The 14826-nt window shown below is 47.2% G+C and overlaps 1 protein-coding gene across 1 annotated transcript in view; it reads left to right on the forward strand.

Moving 5' to 3' along the window:
- Positions 1 to 8087: 8087 nt before the first annotated feature.
- The window catches only part of Ankrd50 (ankyrin repeat domain 50), a 34122-nt gene continuing 27383 nt past the window's right edge, over positions 8088 to 14826 (forward strand). The window contains exons 1-2 of the mRNA XM_038348023.1: positions 8088 to 8236; positions 8918 to 10208. Coding sequence (XP_038203951.1) covers positions 9697 to 10208 — 512 coding nt within the window. The 5' untranslated portion in view covers positions 8088 to 8236; positions 8918 to 9696. The remainder of the gene's footprint in view (positions 8237 to 8917; positions 10209 to 14826) is intronic.

Below are 14826 nucleotides of genomic sequence, written 5' to 3' on the forward strand. Positions count from 1 at the left end.
GACACAAAACAGACAGACACCTCCTTTATGGCCTCTGCCACTAAGGATGCTCAGGTTGGGCAGGAGGCTACCCTTCAGTCTTTGGTGTTGAAACCTCCTCTTTCTGGGGTTTCAGCAAAGGGTCCACCAGTCTTTGTCTGCGCATGTTCAGCCTTTGTCTGCATCCCAGTTCTGAATCTGGGGAATTCCCAAGCTGTGACCTCTCTGTTAGCGGTTCCCAGTCCTTTCTTGAGCTGCTCTCTCTACTGAAACAAAGGGCAAGGCTTCACCTTTGGCCCTTAGCAATCTCCTCTGCTCCTCACCTAAGCTCACCAAGTCAAGGCTGCATATTATAAATAGCCTCTGGAATTCATGTCCCTAAGCCTGCCCCGACCACGAAGCAAAAATGTCGCTTCTTCCTGTTCTGATAACACTTTCCTCCTCAGGCCTCGGGCCTCCAGAGCCCTCTCTTGCAATGTTGTTGTTTGCTTGCTTTTGTTTTTTATCTGTGTTTCTAGTAAACATGCCAAGGTTCTAAGCCTTGTCTATTATTCTTAAAATTCTAATGGCTTTGGCTCACTCCCAGACAAGGCCTCTCACATATCTGAGAATTTCTGGGGTGGCCTTGTGGTTCTGAGATCTATCAGTTTTCTGCAGCTAGCAAACAAGTTATCACAGACTCAGGATCTCAACTTCGGCTTATCACCCCCTCGGTTTCTGTGCAGCAGAAACGCAGCCAGACTTGGGGTGACTCTATCAGGTGACCCTAGGTTTAAGGTGTCACTAAGTCCCAATCCAGGTGCTCGCTGGGGGAGTTCAGTTTCAGTTCCAGACTTGCGTCTAGCGACTGGGAGAGCTTAGTGTCCTACAGCTGTAGCCATTTCCTGTTGGCAGCTAGCCAGGCTCCACTTCACACGGAGCTCCCCGAGGTCACTATCCCATGCTTACCTGAGGCCACTGCTGTTTCCAAGCCCGCAGAGGAGCACGAAAACTTCCTTGTACCCAGAATAGTACAGAATCAGAGAGACTGCCTGAAAACCATCAGGCTATACTGTGACTGAAATCCCCCTGATGGGCCCTCATTCTGGTAACTCCTGTGATGGCTGATCTTTGTCATCCTCTCCACACACCTGGGAAGAGGGAACCTCAGCTGAAGAAATGCCTTGATCAGACTGGCCTGGGGCAATGACTGTGGGGCATTTCTCGATTGCTAATTGAGAACAGTGGGGCCCAGGCCACTATGAGCCATGCCGTTCCAAGGCCAGCGGAACTGTGCTATATAAGAAAGTTAACTGAGGGCTGGAGAAGTGGCTCCGAGGTTAAGAGCATTGGCTTCTCTTCGGGAGGACCCAAGTACAATCGGGAGCACCCACAGTCCCAGGGGTTCCGATGCCCTCTTCTGCCTTCCTCCCAGAGTCCTGTATGCATGTGGTGCACAGACATACACACAGGCAAACAGTTATCCACAGTTTTGTTTGTTGGGTTTTGGTTTTTTGAGGCAGGGTTTCTCTATAGTTTTGGAGCCTGTCCTGGAACTTACTCTGTAGACCAGGCTGGTCTCAAACTCACAGAATTCTTCTTGCCTCTACCTCCTGAGTGCTGGGATTAAAGGCGTGCACCATCACCACCCGGCTCATATACATTTTTAAAAAGACTTGTGTGAGATCAGACAGACAGAGAGAGAGAGAGAGAGAGAGAGAGAGAGAGAGAGAGAGAGAGAGAGAGACAGAGAGACAGAGAGAGAGAGAGAGACTGAATAAAACTGGGCATCAAGTCAGTAAACAACACTCCTCCACCGGTTCTGCTTCAACTTCTGCCTCTAGGTTTTTCTGGCATCCCTAAGGATGGGCTGTAAAATGTAAGCCTAAAAAAGCCTCCCCTCTCAAAGCTGCTTTTGGTCAGTGTTTACCACAGCATCAGGAAGCAAATTAGGACAGTTCCCTGCAGTGAAATTTTGGTTTCTGCTTTGTCCTTTGGTTGCTGTGTTTTCTCTCAGCTCAGGTTTTCCTTATCTAGGGTAACACCTTGTTCTCCTGGCCGCTCAGGAACTCTGGGAGAGTTTCTAGCCAGTGCCGTGTGGACTCGTGCAAAGCACAGCTGGTACCTTATCAATCACAGAAAGTGCCAGTCGCTTGTGCAAGTGACTTTGCTAAGATCTTCCGGAAGCAAATAATGAAGGCCTATAAAGAATAAAACACTCTTCATTCATTTCGCTTGAAACTCAGCCAAATCAAACTACCACGCGCTATAATACATGCTCACAGGACCAAGATCGTATCAAACAGCAAACGTCTCTGAGGAAGATACACCAGTGCCAACGATTATGTCATATAGCAAATTACCTTTGGGGAAAAAAAATCATCTTAAGATAGGTTGCAGCACACATAGTTTAATTTTTAACAACATAAATTAAGAATTTGACTTTCTTGTTTGATGGAAATCACTCCAACCAACACCCAACGTTTAAAAATTAGGTGATTTTAACCTTCATTTAAAATAATCTAATCTTAGGGAATGCCAAGTTGTCGACCGACTTTCTAGAATTAACTGAGGAGATAGGACTATTTTGCTATTGCATTCATTTGCAGAACACATAATATGTGCTCAGCTCGTGGTCTCCGTTTATACAGTTCAGGATTCCAATCAGGAAGTGCATGCCACCCGCAGTGGGCACAGCTCTCACGCCAATTAACATAACCAAAATACCGCCCCCACCAGTCACAGTTGGGTGTTAACCTCTTGGGCGCTTCTGCACGTTGACGGGGAAACTTCCCATCATACTTGCTAAAGCTGCTTTGGACAGCTAATTCGTGTGACAACAAGAAAAGTAACCAACAACGTAAACACAAAATGCAGCTGTTTCACGCACGTTGTCCCGATAGCTGCCTGTGCTGTCGTTCCCTGTTCCCGGAGATGCCAAACTGTGGCGGTAGCCCGCCCTGTGAAGTCACGAGTGGGGTTTCTCATTTGTGCAATCGTCAGAGCGCTTTCCACGTTTGGAGCATTTTCCATTCCAGAGTCCGGATTATTACGTTCAGCCTGCGTTTGTGGGTCACTCGGTGGCCTCTCATACCACCCAGGCAGGGTACAGGCTTGACGCTGACGCCATTTTGTTAACTCTGGAGTCCCCGAGGCTTCACTTCACAGGCTCGGCTGGACAATCTTGTCACTGTCCTTGGTGCAGTTCATGGAGGTGGTGACATTGGAACTCCACTGTATCACGGGGTGTTGGACCGCCTGGGCCTCTCTTTTCTTAGTGATGGCTCTTAAATGTGAGCCTTCCCATAGTGGAAAATCCTGGAGCCGATGTACTCTCAAGCTGTCCCATTCTAATGTGGCCAACAGGGTCCATCGAGGGGGATTGCCTAAAGACACTCACTGCAGGAGTTAGGGAGCATCTTGGCATCTACCTAGGAAACCCGGTAGCTGGGGGGGGGGGGGGGGGGGGGGGGGGGGGAGAGGCATTGTTAATTTTGCCTCCCTGTTGAAGAATGGGAATCTTTTCATTTACTTTGTAGGATATTTTCCATGATTCCGGCATCGCAGCCTCCACTGACTGGACAGTGCCTAACCAACTCAGTGTTGACTTGGAATTTCACTTAAATTTTTCTGCCAGAAGCGTTTTTCAGACCAGAACAAGCTGAGGCAACATTCAATGAAAATTTAAAAAAAAAAAAAAATTAACACCCTTAAAAGAAGGATGATAGACTATATTGAGCTAATCAAAAATACAGGCACCTATTCCCAGTTGACTTGCTATGAAAATTATGAATTACAGCTTTGTGGCAAACCTTGTGGCCCAGCTTTAAAGAGGAACACGGCTCTCTGGCAGACACCATGGCAGGCCTCCTGTGGTGTCAGAGGCTCTCTCTGTCATCTGCTTCTTATCACAGTTCACTTCCATGAGCTCTAAGTGCTGGGGAAGAACAGAGGCTGTGGGACCCACAGGAGCCTCTGAAGCCTTAGGAAATTGTCTGCTTTCTTTACTTTTATTTTTTTAATTGTGTGATTGTGTGGGTGCGCGCGCGCATGTGCACACAAATAGGTATGTGCTTGTGACTGTGGGTGTCCCCAGAGACCAGAGGGATAGGAACAACTGGGAACTGGAGGTTATGGGCCAACCAACGTGGGTGCTAGAAACCGAACTCTGGTGGTCCGCAAGCACTCTTAATTCAACCTCCGAGCCATCTCTCCAGCCCTTGGGAATGTCTAATTAGATCTGTGAGTTCCCCAGTTTACCTTTGCGCTTCCTAGCCCATGACATTAGTCTTCTGAGGGAGGGCAAGCTATCAATGTATCAATGTGAAGTTATCACATTGGCTGAAGTTATCAGTGTGGCTCAGCAGACAGAGACACGAGCAGTCTAGGGAAAGAAAAGTCAGGTGTGCTGCTGGGAGCGCAGCCAGCCTGAGGACAAGTGATTAAACAGCGGCTCTCATTTCCCTGGGAACATTCAAGTTAACAAATTTTATGCAAGCTAATGAAGTGATTAATTTAGGCAATGTTGCCATCTCACTGGAGGATGTGTAGCAGACATAATAAAGTTGCAAAAGTTCACCTTGGTGGATGGCACTCAACATTACTTTCAAATTGCTGTAACTCCGTGGGATTATCGCTATGACTGTATATGAACATACGGCCCAGGCCATATATAAGGACTCCTGAAGGTCATTTGTTGCTAAGTCGGTTTCCAAGGTGCTCAGATATTTATGGTGTGGTTCAGCGAATGCGTATGAGCACAGGAGACACTTTGAAAGGTGGAGGAACACTTTCAAGGCTGAAATTAGAAGATCATTAAAATTGCATGCAAGTTCAATGACTGACATATTGTTAGGGGACCCTAACTTGCTCTTTAAAAGTTCCTTTCTGCCTCTGAAAGTTGGACAAGGGTAGACATTTTAAATTCGTGAGACTAAGTCTGTTGTAGGTGTAACGTCGGGGTCTACTGACAATTGATGCTCTGTCTCGAAACCTAGAGAACAAAGGCAAAACTTTGCAATCAGAGGCTGAACCATAGCTGCATTAGGCTGGCATTCTGCAAAACACAAGTTATCTGGGGTTTCTCCTATCCTTTGAGAGAAAACACCTGTACCTCTTATATTCTCTAAGCAAAGGCTATTTCAGGTATATTTTCTAGAACAGTGCAGGCAATAAGTGTCTTTCATATGTAAAGCTCAAACAGGCATTCCTCCAAAAGGCACTCAGAAGGACAGCCACAAGATGTCCCTTTACTAAGCTCTAGTCTCTTTGTCTTGGTCCTTTGAGGTCCAGACTGGCCTCGGACTCTTAGTTAATTCTCCTGTCTTGAGCTTTGGCGTGCTGGAATTCTAGGTATGAGCTAGCATGTTCTTAAATGGTAAAAATCTGTTTTATGCTTTTCATTTCTGTTAAGCTCAGTTAGCATAACCAACATGCCCCATATTTGTGCAAGCGACACCTGTACTAATAGCAACGTTGAAGCTCATGTGGGATGGGCGTGGCACCTTCATTGCTTTCAGCTTCTGCCCTATTGAATGGCATGGCACAATCTGTTTAGAGTTCTTTACATTTGTGGGGAAATGGGACAGGCCACCGGGTACAACTTCTTCCCTACCTCTACCAGATGAAAAGCATTTCTCTTTCTAGGATGCTGAGCTATCTCAAAACACAAACTATAGTTTTAAGGGAGTGGCTAGTTCTCTCTCTCTCTCTCTCTCTCTCTCTCTCTCTCTCTCACACACACACACACACACACACACACACACACACACACATGCGTGTGCAGTGTGTCTAGATACTTGTGGATTTGTTCTGTGCTGTGGTCAGTTACTGCCTCCCACACTTGGGATCCCTGCAATGTGTGCCTTCCTGAGACTCAATGGGTGTCAAATGGAAGCTGTCTAGGACATGTGCAGTAAAGACCGTGTCATCTGGTAAGGAAGCTGCAGCAAGCTCAATCTTCAAAATTGTGCATACTCTGAAGATGCCCAAGTCCTTAGCTTGGCTTTGTAGCAAACCCAAGGATCTACATCCGAGTACTGGCAGTAGTCCTCTACATTTTCAAAGCATCTTACTTAAGCACTCTAAAATCTCAGTTATTGATGTTTTTGGCTTCTGTCTGCTGAAATGACTGAAATCAGAGTTTAGGTAGAAATAGATATTTTTCTCTGCCAAAGAGGTAGAAATGGATATTTTTTTCTCGGCCAAAGAAAGCAAACCTTTTTTTAACACTCTAGTTTGAATTTTTATTTGTGCGTTTTAGTACCTTTGTTTGTGGGGTTAATCTTTTGGCTGGAGGTACATTCCTAACCAGATAAAAACTTATTTTATATGTAAATGAGTAAAATAAAAAATATAACTTTGCAGTGCATAAATCTTAAAACATTAAAATAAATATAAATTTTAAAAGTACGTATGATGAGCATGTTTTCAACCATATTTGCTGAGGTGTACAACCCTGAATATGGAACAAAAATAATCTAAGAAATGATTTGGAATGAAAAATGTGCTTTCAAATAAAGAAATTAGAAAGTGAGACTATATTTAGCCAGTTTGCTTTGAGCTTAATAGGTACCTCACCTCTAAGAGGGGGAAAATAAAAGATAAAATAAAAATTAATATACAAGGAAATATATTTGACAATGTGAATAATTTCAAATTCATGCAACTGTGAAGAAGTTAAGGAAATTTTAAAAAGATAAGGAAAACAATTCTTTACATTTCTTTTCCCAGAAAGATTTTGTTAGAGAAAATATGGCTAATTAAACAATGTCTGAGAGTCAGCGGACTTGGTAGCACACACTTTTAATCTCAGCAACCTAGTGGGTAGAGGCAGGTAGATCTCTACGAGTGGGGCCACCTTGGTCTGCATAGTGAGTTCCAGGCCCTCCATGGCTGCACAATGAGACTCTGCCTCAAACAAAGTAAAACCGATGTATATAGCAAGAACAAATGTCTGCTAATGTTATTTCTAGTATTTAGGTAATTGATAAAAATAAATTCGATAAAATTGTATGTAACGTATTGGACTTTTTTTTTCCTGTTAGGAGGAACACAATTATAAAAGTGACTGTGAGATACATATAAGTGAAAAATTAAAACCCAAATGGGCCTGAAGATTAAAGACTGTTATAGCTGAAGATATTCTTTTAGCAGACATAATCCATTCCTGTAATCCTAGCACTAGTGAGGTAGAGGCAGGATAGCCACATTTAAGGCCAGCCTGTGCTACATATGAAAACTGCCTTTCAAAAACAGTATTCCATGGCCGACTACATCAGGTTCCTCCACCTTCTGGTCCAGGCCTAAACTATTCCTTTAATTAACTCGGCGACTAGTTTACTAGAAATCATACTTATAGGGTAAACTGAAACAAATTAGTCTACATACGTATTAAAATCTCTGCATTTACCGACTTGCCCTATGCTGTAGGAGACACAGGCTAAGGAAAGACTAAAGCTGTTTCCCCAAACTGTAACTTTATAAAGATCCGCTTTCAGGCAACTCTGGGGTACGTAGTCATTTCTGCAGGTTCGCTGCCGACCTGGACAAGGTGTGCAGCACTACAGGTGCAGGAGTTAAGCGTGCGCGCGATACCGTCCCGCCCCTCAGCCTGGGCGGGTCTAACTGAGCCGCCTATTTAGCAAGGCACAGAGGCCGACGACACGCCGGTTTTCCACGGGAGAGCCCCGGGACCCAATGCACAAAGGCGGCTACTGAGCCGAGCTTGGGGACCAGGACGCCCAACCACTCCGGGTCACCCCCGCGCCGCCGCCTGCTCTAGCTTCGTGCGAGTGCAGCGGACGGTGGGCGGGGTGGGGCGGGGCCGCGGCTCGTGGGGCCTGTGGGGAATGGCTGGGCATAGGAGGCGGGGCTATGAGCTGGGAGGGGCCTGTGGGGAAAGAAAGACTGGGCCGGGCCTGCTCGAGGCGGGCCAATGGAGTGGGACTTGAGTGTGAGGGGCGGGGTCTATGCGAGACGTGACCTATGGGGAGGGGAGTGGTCCGTGGAGGGCGTGGCCTGCGTGCAGCGGGGCGGGGTTGGGCGGTGTCTTTGCGGGGCGGGCCCTGCGCGGCGGGCGGGGCGCTGGCGCTGGCGGAGACAGTCTTTGCGCCGGCGGCGGTGGCGGCTGTGGGGGCTGGGCGGAGCGCCGCGGTGCGGGGCGTCCGGGCTGGCGGCGGCCGGGAGCCGCAGGCGGGAGCGAGGAGGAGTGCACCGGGCGGCTGAGGCGGTGGAATGGCTTCGAGGAACCCGGGAGCGTGGAGCCGAAAGGACTGAGGTAACCGTGGGCAGCGGGCCGGGTGGAGCGGCTTCTGCCAGCCGAGCTCGGGCCGGAGCGGGTCAGACCCCTCTCTGGATTCCCGGGGCTGGTGGCGGCGCCCGCGGCGGGACCTGGGCCGCGCCCTGCCCGCGCCGCACCGGGCTGCACCTCGTTCCGAGCCTTTGTCTGTCAGCCGAGCCGGGGGGCCGGAGCTGCGGCCGGGAGCACGGAGGGAAGCAGGCGTCCTCCTGGGTCCGAGTGGGAACTGCCTGTCCGGGCTCAGCCGGCCTTCTGCAGGAGCAGGTCCGGTGCAGCGCTGCCCCGTGCCTCCCCTAGGGTCTGCAAACTATCAACAAAGAAGCCCCGGCGGACGGGGCAAGCCCGAGCTGCCTCAGTGGCGCTCAGACAGGGCTACACTGCTGAGGGCTTTCGGGCTGAAATCCAGGGTGGTGCTGTAGGTGGCATAAAATACCATTTTGTTTCCGTTTGGACGGCGAGGCTTTCAAAATCTGGGTTAATTCTGATAAAGTCTGTCTCGGAAGCATACCCATACGGGAAGAAAAAAGTGTACAAAGGAAAATGGGCTTATTTAAGGGGTAATCCTGTAACTTTTTGAAAGTGCTTTATGGGGTGAGTGGTAACAAATGGGTTTGAACGCGGTGTTTTGCACTAAAGATATTTTTGTTTGCTTCGTTTTAGTTTTGGGAATTGTTGACTACCTGGACATGGGAACGCCAAGAAACCTACAAACAGGTCTATTAAGGATTTGTCATCTCGAAAAGAAATATTTTATGACTGTTTTCCATTAAGAAGGTGTCAACAGAGGTTTGTGATTTTTGCCACATAAGAGACTAATTTGAAACAGTTCCCTGGCTGTGGTCAGATGTCTGAGACTGGCGAGAACCAGGCTCGGAATGCTCATCCTTCAGCGAGAGGCGCAGCGCTACCTACCTACGGTCTAAATGCAATCTCTCTGGTACCACTTAACATAATGGATGGCTTTTCTGCTTCTCGCGTTCAGATAGAGCACTGAGCCTTGCCGTGCTGTGGGGGCGTCTTCTCCGGATCTAAGCACTGGCCGTTCGCTTCTGTTTCCAGATGTGTCTTCTCAATTGTGTACTTGAAGCATCTACCGTCACATGAACTCCAGACTGAGCCACAGAGTTCTGTGACCCCTGAAAGGAATGGTGTTGCCCGGCTTCGGGACAAGCCAGTTTTACATCTGCTTGACAATTAAATAAATATATCCTTTGCTAATTAAGGCTATGGAACCAAATAAAGACATGCACATTCCTTTGCCAAATGAAGTCTGGGGCTGTTGAATTTCCCCTGTAACTGGTTATTTCCAGCTAACTAACATATAAGTTATGTACAAATGGACGTGAAGCCTGTGGCAATGTATCTGGATTCTAGCCCACACTGAAGATTTTTAAAAAAAAAAAACAAAAACAAAACAACAAAACAAAAGAAAGCCTATTATGACTAATCCCTGGGAAGAGAAAGTCTGCAGAATGGCCCAAACGAGTCTACTGCAAGGGAAGCAGTTTTACTGTCGGGAGTGGGTTTTCCACAAACTTCAGCACTGCCTCCAGGAGAAATCAAACTGCTGCACCAGTGCAGCCAACACACAGTCCCTCGTGGGGAATGCTGGGAATAATGCTAGTGCCATCTCTGGGAAGGGAGCCTCCTGGGGCGTGTTGCTGGTGGGAGGGCCTGGCAGTGGGAAGACGGCCCTGTGCACTGAGCTCCTGTGGCCCAGCTCACCAGCCAGCGTGCAGAGAGGTCTGCATCGCCAGGCTCTGGCTTTCCACTTCTGCAAAGCCCAGGACTCGGACACTCTGTGTGTCGGAGGGTTCATCAGAGGGCTGGTAGCCCAGATCTGCCAAAGTGGACTCCTCCAAGGTTATGAGGACAAGCTAAGGGATCCAGCCGTCCAGAGTCTCCTAGAGCCTGGAGAGTGTGAGAGGAACCCAGCAGAAGCATTTAAAAGGTAACCGTGAGAAGGTAGCCATGCTGGCATATCTGTGCATCCGAGTCTGAGCTAACCCTGACTACACTGCCTAGCTGTTGGGTGTCAAGCACTGCTCCTCACTCCACCTCCTTAGTTTTAATAGGAAAGAGAGTCAAACTTAAACTTTGTTTTATTGTTTTATTGCATGGCGTGTGGCGTAGAAGTGAAGCTTAGTTCTGCTCATTCATAATAGAATGCTCCTTTTTTGAACCGTGCCTGTAGACAGGGAGAGGAATTTGTTCTAAGACAACAGCCAGTAGGTGCTGAGACACCGGGGTGCGATTTCACAGAAGCCAGCTTTTGTCTATAGTCGTACAAAAGGTGCCTTCTCTAAAACAGAGTCTCGGGGAATTCGCTCAGGTTGTGGGGTTTATTCTCCTATTAGCTAAGGGAAAAGTTGAGTGAGCTAGGGTGATATTTATACAGTAGCGAACGTTTGAAGCATCTTAGTGCTTTGAGTGAGGAAGACACCATTGTTTTACTCACTGAGAATCTCTGATAGAAGGGTTGGTGTAAGGGAACGTGTTGCTTTCGAAAATGGTTTCAGATGCTCGTGGGTCCCTGCTCATGTAGAAGCGGTCACGGGGTCCTTGATGCCTCACTCCTGCTTGTGTACCCGTTTTTCCTGTGCTCCCTGTGCACCTGCTTCTGCTCCGCACTGGCCAGTTCCACCAGGACCAAGTCTGTGTAAAGTATTCTGTGGCCCTTCTCAAGCCCGAGAGCTTTGTGTGTCTGCAGGAGGGACTTGGCAGAGGATGACAGAAAGCTGTGTTTTACGTCCTGAAATCCAGTGCTTTTGCAGGTGATACTGGAAGTAGTCAATAATGATAACAAACACTGGGAATTACTTACTACGTGAAATGCATTACAGATATTAAGCCATGGAATTTTCTTAGGAATTCTGTGACATGAGAACCTTTATTCCATTTTTCCCATGAGGGAACTGAGGGAGAGAAAGCAGAAGGAAATTACCTAAGGTTAAACAGGTTGGAAAGTTGCATACCGAAACATTAAATATTCTTTATCAATAAAAATTCTGGAGTCAGATATCGGGGGTAAGGCCCTGATGGATGAGAGAAGCAGAGAAACCACCAGTCCTCTCCTACCTGCTCCATTCCTTCCCCCAAGGGGCTGAGATCCCTCTCCACCCCGCCTTACTACTTCCTGTCCCATCTGTCCTCGGTCCCCCAAAACCTCTGTGGTTAATTTTGGTCAGCTAGTAGCTAGCTCCGCCCTCTCACTCCAAACAAGCATTATTATCAGAACACGATCAAACTATCACACGACAGCATACCTGACGCTTGAAATATATCTCTATAGAATTGTAACTGAGGAGTTGCTTGATGAACTGAGTAGTAGAAGCTGTGGGCGGTGAAGGTGGAGAGCTGGGAGGTGTTGGTGTGTGTTCAGTACCATGCTCAGATGGCCCGGAGCATGACAGTGAGAGTGGGGTTCGAATGGGAGATGCCCCCATAGACTGTGTTTGGAAGCTTGGACCACAGTTAGGTGCAGCCCTAGAGGTGGGGCCCAATTGAAGGAAGTGGGTCCCTGGGGGGTGGACCTTGAAGTTCGTGGGCCCCACCCCATTTTTTCTTTGCTCTCTGTTTCCCAATGTGTCGACCTGCCACAAGCTACTGCCACAATGCCTTTCCCAGTGCAGTGGACTGTGTGCCCTCAAACTGTGCCCTAAGCCCTCTTCCCTTAAGTTGCTTCTTGCTAGGCATTTATTCACAGTACTGGAAAGAGTCATGTAGGTAGAGTCGCCATAAGGGTTGAAGGTGAATAGTGTAAATGTGTGGTCAGCTTGGGGTAGGGTTTGAGAGACATGACATGTGTAAATACAGAGAGACATGTTATGTGTAAATACAGTCCAGTAAACTGGACAAATCTTCTGTTTTGTTAGCCATCCCATTCAGGACTACTGCCCATAAGCTGATGAGGAAATCAGTACAGGCCTGTGGCACAGACTCAGGCAGGTGGGAGGTTTGGTGGAGGACACCCTGTGTGGAAGCCCTCCACGCCTTCTACATGGTACATAAACACTCTCCTTCCCCCTTACTGCCTTCTCTGAAGGTAACTTGGTAATTAAGGAGCCGGGTTTTAAATAATTCTGTAAGTTATCTGGGTGACATCTTAATTACTCCTAGAGGGTGTCTTCCGATATCTGAGTTCCTTTTTTGGTGTGGTCTCATCCCGAGCAACTTCTTCTTCATAATGTTGTTGATTTTCCTTTTAAAAAAAAGTTCAGGAAATTCTCTCCCCTTCAGACTTTACTCTGTAACTATTTTCCTACCTAATTTGAAGTTATTAACTAATCAAAGGGAAGGAAGCCAAGTTAGGACTGTGGGTGAAAACCACACCCACACTGCGCTTCTGGTTGACAGAAGTACCGGTCCCTTGGTGGTCTCACCTCTACTTCCTGTGTGTCTGCTTGCTTGACTTTCCGTTCAGTCATTTAGCAGGAAGTCCCTTAAGAGGCTCCTCCAGCTTGAGTTTCCCACTCTTTAAACTGTAAGAAGCCCATTAAGCCCATTGTTATCCTTCCCGCTCATATCTTGTTATAACAGTACAAAGTGGACATACACAACTCACTTGGAGTGAGCTCTTCAGAAAAGTTTATTAGGAATGTGTTTGATTTGGACATTCAGCAGGTCACCCAGGAAAGGGCTGTTGTTTCCAAATAACTACTTTATTTGGGGAGACCTTGTAGTAGACAGTTAAGGGGGTGTGTCCTAGTCAAGGTTACTAGTTAGGGTTTCTGTGATGAAGCACCATGACCAACAGCAATCTAGGAAGGAAAGGATTTATTTGGGTATTTGCTTCTACATCACTTCATCATCCATGGAAATCAGGACAGGAACTCAAGCAGTGCAGGAACCTGGAGGCAGGAACTGATGCAGAGGCCATGGAGGAGTGCTGCTTACTGGCTTGTTCAGCCTGCTTTCTTATAGAACCCACGACCACCAGCCCAGGATGGCTCCACCCACAATGAGCTGGCCCCTCTCCATCAATCATCAATAATGAGAATGTGCTACAGGCTTGCTTACAGCCCAATCCTACAGAGACACTTTCTTAAGTGACACTCCTTCCTCTCAGATAGCTGCAGCTTGTGTCAGGTTGTCAGAAAACCAGCCAGCACAGTGTGAAATTAGATAATAGGACTAAATAAAATATAAATGTAAGCCTAGAAAAATAGAAGCATCCATTTTCCTTTGGATAAAAATTTCAAAGCCAGCTTTTGTAGCTTACTTTAACATATAAATCTTGATAATTAATGGCTCTATGAATACACAGGAAGCATTAGGGCGGCAATCTACCCTTGATGAAGAAAAGTCTTAGCTGGGGAACTGGCAGAGGGAGATTCAGTCATGCCTTTTTCATCCACTTGACTTTCTCCCTTGGTTTTGCTTTTCAGCTTTTTCCTTGTGTTTTGCTCTTAGTCCGTGGTAGACTGTGTGGTCCCACTGGTTACATTCCTCCGTGACATGATGCATGGCTGCATTTATTGGAGTGACTTTTAATCTAGATACACATGGCAGCTCCTTACCCCTCAGACATGCCATGCTGCTTCTCAGTAGAGTTGTTCAAAGTTCCCCTCTCATTCATTCATTCATTCATTCATTCATTCCTGAGCAGAGAGTTGTGCTGAGTTCTGGAAGGGTCCAGCTGAGCTGGAGATAAAGCAGTGTGGGGCAGCTGCAACGCTGCTGTCAGAGAGACAGTAACACCCGGCCTGCGTCTGTGAGCGAGGTTAAGGCTGACCACCTGTGAGTGTCTGCACTGTGCCACGCAGTGTTGCTTCACTGACTGAGGAGACACAGAAACACGTGATAGCTTGTTTCTTTTCATTTCCTTTTAGTTTTCAATTAATTGTATATATTTACAGGGTTTAAAAAAAAAAACCTCATTTCTGTTACTCAAAGCACCTAGGTTTATAATTCTTCCATTTTTATTTGTGCTGAGAAGTGATGGCTGATTTTCTTTCTTTGGCTCCTCCCTCCCCCGTGACCCTCAGGTTTTCATTATAAAGAGCTGTGTGTTTTGCTTTCGACATGGCTTCTTCTCTAGTATTAGAACAATTGAGGCAGGGTTTCCTGTCAGCCCTATAACCATTAGCAAATCCCAGCTATGTCTGAGCAAGTGGTAACTGTCTCTGTGGTGAGGTGTTGGGGACGGTAGCTTCAGCTCTCCTGTGTGCCTTGGAAGCAGGACAGGTGTCATTTCACTAGGCTACAAACTCCCAGTGAGGCCTTCCAGGTCCTTTAGATTCAGGTGGACACAGTGCCCGGAATCCCTCATCTCTATCCCTGCCTTTATTTCTGGATGGTACTTGCGGGTGTCCCTTTCCCTCTGGTATTAAGTGTTATGGAATAGAATTGTGAGGGAATATTAAAGATGGGTGAATGGCACTAGGTACTGAGAGTTTACCAGGGAAGTGTGTTAGTCAGTGGTCAAGGGCAGTGGACTTGGAAAGAAGATCTCAAGCTGAGTGATCAGTCCCCACCCCGACCCAACAGAACAGGAATCCCGGAAGAACTGAATCTCTCTGGTTTAGATTTCACCCACCAACCCCATGTTCTTCCCTGGGGTCTCTTAC

The sequence above is a fragment of the Arvicola amphibius genome, chromosome 11, assembly GCF_903992535.2.
Source record: "Arvicola amphibius chromosome 11, mArvAmp1.2, whole genome shotgun sequence".
NCBI classification, from domain to species: domain Eukaryota; kingdom Metazoa; phylum Chordata; class Mammalia; order Rodentia; family Cricetidae; genus Arvicola; species Arvicola amphibius.